The sequence below is a fragment of the Coffea arabica genome, chromosome 9e (genome assembly GCF_036785885.1).
Source record: "Coffea arabica cultivar ET-39 chromosome 9e, Coffea Arabica ET-39 HiFi, whole genome shotgun sequence".
In the NCBI taxonomy this organism is placed as follows: domain Eukaryota; kingdom Viridiplantae; phylum Streptophyta; class Magnoliopsida; order Gentianales; family Rubiaceae; genus Coffea; species Coffea arabica.
The window spans coordinates 27,911,330-27,919,918 of record NC_092327.1 but is presented as its reverse complement, the minus strand read 5'-3'; the positions used below and the strand labels follow the sequence as shown (position 1 = coordinate 27,919,918).

The 8,589-nt window shown below is 36.8% G+C and overlaps 1 protein-coding gene across 5 annotated transcripts; it reads left to right on the top strand.

The window, feature by feature from the left end:
* Positions 1-1,039: 1,039 nt before the first annotated feature.
* LOC113709693 (protein ALTERED PHOSPHATE STARVATION RESPONSE 1) lies at positions 1,040-8,587 on the top strand. Of its 5 annotated transcripts, none has more exons than XM_072065885.1 (7): positions 1,040-1,524; positions 2,261-2,513; positions 2,826-3,718; positions 4,804-4,988; positions 5,728-5,951; positions 6,547-6,877; positions 7,947-8,587. In XM_072065885.1, the coding sequence occupies exons 3-7, from the start codon at positions 2,926-2,928 to the stop codon at positions 8,394-8,396; spliced, it is 1,983 nt and encodes a 660-aa protein (XP_071921986.1). In that variant the 5' UTR covers positions 1,040-1,524; positions 2,261-2,513; positions 2,826-2,925; the 3' UTR covers positions 8,397-8,587. The 5 variants fall into 5 exon arrangements, with proteins under 5 accessions (XP_071921986.1, XP_027088333.1, XP_071921987.1 ...); XM_027232532.2 differs by lacking the exon at positions 1,040-1,524 and adding an exon at positions 1,602-1,745; XM_072065886.1 differs by lacking the exon at positions 1,040-1,524 and having other exon boundaries at positions 1,753-2,513; positions 5,728-5,825.
* The last annotated feature ends 2 nt before the right edge of the window (positions 8,588-8,589 follow it).

Here is an 8,589-nt window from a genome sequence, read left to right as displayed (position 1 = left end):
TTCCATTGAGGCCAGCAATATAACAGGTAAAAACTTATTCCACCACAGACTTTTTGTTCTCATATCAGATTTCACATAGGTGGCTTCACAGTAAGCACACTTGAATGTGGACGGTGTCCAGGAAGTTAGTGTGCTAAGGAGGGGAGGATATGCATTAACAACTTCCTCTGACCTTCCCAACTACATAAAAACTTCCACTTTAATATTTCCAAAAGCTTCACTCTAAGTCATGGCAGCAACATAGGCTACCCTTGCTACTTTTCTCAGATAGAATTTAAGCTTTCCTGAAGCTGCCAGCATGGTTTAGATGTGCACAAATAATTTCACCAACAGCATCCCCAAAGTAAAAAATGGTAGACAAGCATTTAACTATTTCAAGTTAGACTACAAATCATTTTCCAAAAACAAAAAATTAACATACTAAAGTAAGAACTACTCATCCAAAACCCATTTCACACATCTTTTCAACAGGTTTTCAAAACTGTCCAAACACTTATAACTAAAATAAAACAATGAAGCAAGCAACTCTTATATTTTTGGTGGCATTTGAAATCACTGGAATAACCAAAATCTCAAATTCACAATAGCATCCTACAAGCAACTACACTATCTTTTCAAGAACCGAGGTCGTGAATATATGGCTTCAATGCACAGCAACAGATTAATGTTTTCTATTAAACTCTATCTAATAATTAACATATCAAATAGTCCTACACTTCCATGAAATCTTTTCCTATATCTTCTTACCAAACAATTATTAAGTATAGTAATTATTTCAGCACTCAAAATAATTGTTTCCTTTTTACTTACATACCAAAAATAATGTGTCCCTCTTATTTCCATAGTATAAACAAACACTTAAATGGTTACAATTAGTTTTTTCCCTTTTATCCAACCAAATAAATTCAGGAAAATATGTTCGCATTCAAACAATCATCAGAAAAAAATAGTTCTGACATGCAGCCATAAAAACAATACAAAATATAAAGCCACCAATTTTCTACCAAAGCATTCCAAAATTCTCCAGAAACAGCAAAAATCTCCTCAAATGAAGTCCAACCCAGATGAAATCGAACCTCATCTAGAAACCAGATCCCAAGTGTATCACATATATTTGCCACTTGCCATATCAATTTGACATTTTTAACCAAAAAGACCGCAAAACACAAAAAATCCACTCATTATTCTAGACAATAATTAGCTAAGAAGCATTTGAAAGCAGGGAAAAAAAAACATACCGAATTTCGATGCAGAGTGAAGAGGGAGTCGGAGTTCCTTGATGCCAGACGAACTCTCGCAACGAGTCTTTGTGCCGAATATCTGAAAACGTGTGAGGAGCGATAGAAAAGCAAACTCAGTCGGCGAGTTTTCTTTAGAGCAACATTTCCAGAAGCAGAGATTTAGTTCGAGTTTGGATTGCAGCGACGTTCACACTTAATTGCGAATGGAAAAATGTTTTAGGGTTGAGTAGTCAAAGAATAGCCTAATACAACACAATTGAGGCTTTTCACAAAAATAACATAGGTTTGTGTTAGTTTCACTGTATACTTAATTATTATTGGGTCACAACACTTGTGTCATTGAAAGACAAAAACAGTTTTTGGAAATAATTGCAAATTCAAACGGAGCCTATGATATTTTGAAAACTTCAATGGAGGACGGAAGCGAGACTACGAGCTAATATCTCAGATTATCCCATTCTAGTACGCTAGTACTAGTGTACTGCTACTTTGTTGTTGTGCCAGGTTAGCATGCACCCTGCCCATCTTGGAGCCTTGGATGCTTCTCATGATCTCGAGTTTCGTGCTCGCTTTCCACTTTTCGGAAGCCTTTTTTCCTCTGCGTTGTTCTCCTCCAATGAATGCTCTCTCTCTGTCTCCATGTGAACTATGAAGACTAGACTTTCTCTAAAATCTCTTCAGCCATTCGACAAAGAAAAATCAGAATCTTCTTTCTCTGCTTTTATACCTTTTCATTTCTCTTTCGCCTTTTTATTTTAACGTTTTCAAATCCTTGACTAGTTAGTCATTTTACTTGTAGCACTTTGCTGCTGTTCTCCATACCTCTGACAACTTATCTGTCAGTACTCCCCGTTGTTTTCTTGTCTTCTATCAGGCCTGCAAAAATATATTAAAAAAAGTCACTTTTTTTTGGTTGATTTGTTGTTTCATTTTCAAGAAATACAGGGAATTTAGGACTCCCTTTGAACTGTTCTTTTATTTTCCAAGTAACTTTTTTTAAAGTAGAAATGGGAATGCAGGTTCATATATGCTGTGGATCTGGAGTGTAAAGGGATTTCAAGAAATAGGAGTTTCTGGGTTGGAGGCATTGCCACGATTTTTATTTTGTTAGCTAACTGACACCCTTTTTTAAGGTAACTTTGACAGCTTTATCTTTGGTTTGTGAGCTGACATAGTTTTACAGGGTACATGATGGAAAGAATACATGCAATCTGTTTTGTCTTCTTCCTGGTTGCAGAATCTTGATCATCTATCAAAGTGGTTTAGAAAGCTGTAAGTGTAGTTTAGGGGGAGTCTTCCATGACTTTAATTTGTTACAATTGATTTGAATTATCACTTCTTTTGGTGCTCTGAAATTCTTAGAAATTGAGGTAACAAAATGCACAAACAGCTTCGAAACATGTTTCCTGCAGCTTTATTTGGTTTGCAGATGACATGCTTCTAATCATTTCATTCTTCAATTGAAACTTGTTAAGGAGTTCAATATATAACATTGAGGCAAAACTGCATTGGCAAGGTTAATTCTGTAGAATGATTACGATTTTCAGCTTGATACTAAAAGTTTCCGCTTCATTTTCTCTGCAGATTCCTAAAAATTTTGACCAGCATTTGGTAATTTGGGGGCTTTATAGGGTAGTGGTTTGAGTTATAGCTGGGTAAACTTGGGCTTGTCAACGTTGAAGGAATGGGTTGTGTTGCATCAAGCATTGATAAAGAAGAAAGGGTGAGAATTTGCAAGGAGAGGAAGAGAATATTGAAACGGTTGTTGGTATTGAGAAAACAGTATGCTGATTCCCAATTAGAATATTTAAGGGCATTGAGAAATACTGGAGTGACCCTTCGCCAATTCACTGAGTCAGAGTCATTGGAAATTGAGGATGGTGCTTTGGGTCATGCACTGCCACCCTCACCTCCTCCCCCTTTGCCGCCTTCCCCTCCTCCCCCACCGTCTTTTAGCCCTGATTTGAGAAACTGTCATAACAATCACCACATGAAGACTTCTGAAGAGGAAATCATAGACATTGATGAGGACAATAGTCACACTCCACCACCTCCAGTTCTGAGTACGTCGTGGGAATACTGGGACCCTTTTGGTTCAACATCACCAAACTGCCAACAGAAGAGTAAGATAGAGGAGGAGCAAGTTGAGGAGGAGAACTGGGCAGAGGCGAATACTGAGTTTGAGGAAGAAGATCAGGTGGATGTAGTTGCTGTAAATAATACTGTTGATATTACTCCTGTCAAGAAACAAACTGCCAGTGTTGTTGATGAAAATTCTTCTGTGATGAGCTGGCACACCAAGGATACTGCAGACTTGTCCATGGTAATCTGGGGAAGAAAAAAGACTTTGAGTGGTATTATTAGGGATATAGATGATTATTTTGTGAAAGCATCGGCTGGTGGGAAGGATGTAGCTGTTTTCCTGGACTTCAATGTGGCTGACTCTCCTCTCTACCAGAGTATTAATGAAAACAAGAGTAATTCCTCTCCTTTAGTGACCATCATACATTCATTTGTTTTTGTCCCTTTGTACTGATACTAAATTTTCGAAGATTAAACTGTGTCAGAGTAATCCCTGTGGGTCTCCGCTGCTCATTGGTCTTGTGCTTGCAATTGCCTATCATCTAAGCAAATACAAACTCTGACATATAGTGTTTATTATGTCTTTTGGTACATATGCTTTGGAGCCTTTACTTGGCCTTCTGAAGTGAAATAAACTGGTATTGTTCGATTCGCTTTCTCTGAAACATAGCATCTATTGTACTTCTTTGACGCATTATGTACTCTCTCCTATATATTGCACTGTTGATGATTCACCTAATATAATGGACTTATTTTCGTCCTTTTTGCATCTTATTTTGAGAAGGAACTTTCGGGGACACTCAGAGTGCATCGTAAATCTTAAAAAAGTTCTCTAAGTAATACCAAATCTTAAATGCTTAAAAAATTGGTTGATTTCTTTCTGAAATTCTTTGAGAGTTAGTCCTTATTACTAGTGAATATAAAATTATAGACATACATCTCCCTTCTGAGCTTATATTATTTATCTCTAAATTTTTGGATGTTTTCCTTTTACAAGTGTGTATACACACACATGCATATATATATATATATATATGTATGTATGTAGTAGTTGTTTCTCTGTATTTTAATTTTCACATTAGGGGAAACTCTGGCAGAGGTTTTAGATGTAACATCATAATCCGGTCTTTATCTGGAAGAATTTTTTTTATCATTTGATTATGAAATTACATTGGAAATCAAAGCACCATTGGAAGTCTGGAAGAGTAACTAAAAATAAATTCAGAGACGATATAAAAGTGGTTGAAGATAGGCTGGTTGCCTCCTGTCACATCAGGACACTAGGTTATCCATCTTGATCTCTCTCAACATTTTCTTCATGGCGAAAATTGTTGCTGATCAGAGTTAAGTTCTTTATACACACTTAAAGTCACATCCCTGTAGTTAAGTCCTGATCTGACTATTCTTGTTAGACTTGTGATTGAGGTAGTTTCTTTCAATGTAGACTTCTTCTGAGTAATTGCTGCTTTATTATTTACAGGGAAGAGAAGCAACTCCGCAAAGGTCTTTAATGCATTGACATGGAGTTGGTCCTCAAAGTCACTTCAGTCTACTAGGGATGCTGGAGATACCTGCGGCCCTAGTGACCCCTGCAAGCCTGGAGCTCATTGTGTTACTCTTGCCAAACTTTATGATGCAGAACGGAAGCTCCACCGGGAAGTAAAGGTAATTCCTATGTTTTAATTAAACTGAATAGCATCTCTGCATCAACTACAAAAAACACTGATTCTTTGAGCTTTGTTTCATGGGTTCTACATGGAAATGCAAGTTTGTTTTCCTGTTAATCTTTTGTTTCCTTGTACTGATTTTCATTTTGGATTTTCCTCTGTTGACTGTTAAGTGGTGGGCGAAATGTTGCACTTTAACAGCTTGACAGTGATACTTGACGTTGCTATGAGCAGAATTAGCCATATTGTTTTGGAGGCTTGGTGATATTATCAGAATACTCACATGTGGCTTCTGGTACTTTTGTATGATATAGAGCCTAAGAAAATATTTGCATGTAATGCTTTTATTGTGAAAAAGAAAAATAATAAGGGCCACATATTTGTTTTCTCTATTTAGCTAAATGTGAATCTTGTGCTTTCCTATAGACTTTTCTTTTTAGTTTTGAAACTTGTCTGGAAGTATTTTTGCAATCTGTAATGCACTGACTGTCGAAGTTGCTCATTTAGTTTGAAGATTGTTATTTGGGTGAACATGGTTTATTACTTAAATGGCAGAATGTTATTGTTAGAATGCAACTTTACTCTGATACCTATTAACTACGTTGTTAAGGAATAAGCTGGAATTGTTATAAAGATTAAACATTGTACTTTGCTTTCTGTATGGACATTATTTTGCTATATACTTCTGTGCTTTTTGGGAAGGTCTTGGTGCTACCTTTTTCACACGAACATTGTAGGAAGAAGAGCTTACCAAGTTGGAACATGAAAGGAAATCATTAATGCTGCAAAAGCTAGAGGAAGAAGATCATGACTGGTCAAAGACAGACAAAGCTCGGTCAGTGGTTGAAAGTTTGCAGTCTGATATTTTATCTCTGCAACAATCAAATAGTTCGACTTGCTCAACCATATTAAATCTCATAGATGAGGAGCTGCATCCTCAGCTGATTGTATTAATTTCTGGGTAAAGCTCAAGCAACCAAGTGCTTTCTACTTTAGAGATTTTTGGTTTTATATAATCTTCCAGGAATCCAGACATTTCTAAACTCTAGGGTAAGATGGAAAATTATCTTCATTCCATGATTAATTGTGCCATACCTTGAAGTTGAGACTGCTTAAGTAAAGAATTCTTTCCCGTTTAGTGGTAGTGGAAAACATTTCCAGGATTGTGTTCTTAGTCAGATTTATATAGATTACTTAAATTCTTCAGAGAGCTGATAAGAGCATACCAGTTTCTTGGTAGAGAGGAATTCTTAAGCCATTGTTTGGGAGAAAGTAGGAAAAAAATTCTTTTGGAATACATTATTATATCTCAACGAAGTACTGGATCATCTTGCTTATTAAAACTGCTTCCCATTGTCGTGAGAACTATAATGCTCTAGGAATAATGTAGTCCTTGTCAAGGGAAACTTGCCTTCAAGTTGGGCAATGAGTGGAAGCTACGTTAGCAAGTCACATCAAAAGGCCATTTGCCCAACAGATTACTATTCATGTTCACTTATGATTGCTCATTCGAATCTTTCTAAATCTAATTTGCTTGAGATCTTTCTTTCTCTCAGGCTGATGTGCATGTGGCGAAGGATGTACGAGTGTCATCAAGTGCAGAACCATATCGCTCAGCAGCTGAATCATCTTGTGAATCAGCAGAATATGGAACCTACTAGTGAATACGATCGGCAGGCTGCAGCCCAGCTTAAAACTGAAGTTAATTCCTGGTATAACAGCTTGTGCAGACTTGTCAAATCTCAGAGAGAATATGTGAGTGCCCTCTGCAGGTGGGTTCAACTCACCAACTGCCTTGTGGACAATGGTCAGGGTAGTGTTAGCTCATCTGCAGTGTGTACACTTTCTAAGCAATGGCTCGTTGCACTTGACAAGCTACCGGATAAGGTTGCCTTTTATTTCTACTTTTGGTTCGGCTTAGAAAGTCATTTTACTTTTTTACCCTTTGCCCATCTTTCTTTTTCTTTCTTTATCACTTTGGTGTTGGTTGGAGGGGTCTTCATAATTCCTTCTGCCTAAATAGATGAGGGCTCAATGTAGTGTGATGATTTGATGCTGTGATTCTCTGTATGCAGTGCATCAATTAACTTTTTCTTGCAAGAAGTACAGAGAAAATATTTAGAATGCATGATTAGAATAATTGGATCTTCTTTTAATTCTTGTGAGGTATTTATACTTGAAAGTTCCTGCTGGAAAAAGGGCTTGAGACAAATTTATTGAAAACTTTCTATAATGTGTAAAAAAAAAAGAAAAAAAAAAAAGAAAATAGGCTGGAGGATGGAGGATGGTTCTAGGCTTGTATTATCCATTTTGCTTGACTTATAGGTTAACTTACCACATGCGAATGTAATTTTGTGATCACATTAGCATATTAAAAGATGCCTTTTTCTGGTCCATAGCCTTCATAACTGATTTCATTTGCTTTTGTGAGAAATACAGTTGAAATTGGGAGAAATTTGCTAGGCATAATATCCTTAAGTTTGTGGATGTCAATTTATCTGTGGATTAGCAGAGTAGGAAATTGGTAACATTGAGATTGACAGTGTTCAAGAAAATAGTGACAGCGATGTGTTGATTCTCTGGTAGAATTTTGCGATTGTCAACCTAAAGTAAAGCTGTGTTTTTTTTTTTGTGACAAATTTGTTTCCATTTGGTTATAAAGATTGGTGCTGTCACTTTGAATTATATGATAATTTCAACTTTTCCATGATTTTCATGATGATTGCCTTCTGCAATTATTTTTGGAAAGGAGACGGGAGTAACAATAATTTGTTTGGTTTATCAGCGTCTTCTGTTTTAATGATTTTTGCTTCCTAGTCCATTTAGCAAACAGATAATGCTTTCCATTGTACATGGTTTTGTCATCCTAAAAACATAGTCTTGGAGATTCAACATATTGAATTATCTTGTGGATGTTTTTAACACTAGATAAATGGACACTGGTTTTTTGATGCAGAGGGCTCTGGAGGCCATTAACAGCCTTTTGTCAGCTGTCCGCTCCATAGTTTTGCAACAGGAAGAAGAAGTGAACCTGTATAAGAGATCTGATAAGCTTGAGAGGAGGCTAGAACGTGAGCTGAACTTGCTATCTGAAATGGAGATGAAGTTTGAGGGTAGCTTCACTAATGAAGAGATGCAGACTGTTCTGGGCCCAAAGCATCCTTTGTCAGTCAAGCGAGCTAAAATTGAGGTATTGAAGAAACGTGTGGATGATGAGAAGTCTAAGTATATAAACTCTATTCAAAACACGCGAGCCATGATATTGAACAACTTACAAACAAGCCTTCCTAATGTGTTTCAAGCGTTAATGGCATTCTCAAATTCATACACTGAAAGCTTTGACACGGTGCTTAGCTATGGAAGACGAGCAGAAAATGATGAAGCGTTTCCAAATCCTGCATGTTAAAACTTAGTGAAATTGTAAAGTTCTTGGCAGTGTTTCAGATTGAGAGTGCTTCAGGATGGAAGAGTATTTATATGTAAATTCAGTTTCAAAGAAAGCTCTATGGGACTATAAACATGGAGAAATGCAACACAAGGAACATCGTCTCTGGTTATACAAGCTTTTGGTTGCGAAGCTCCAGAATTATTCATCAATT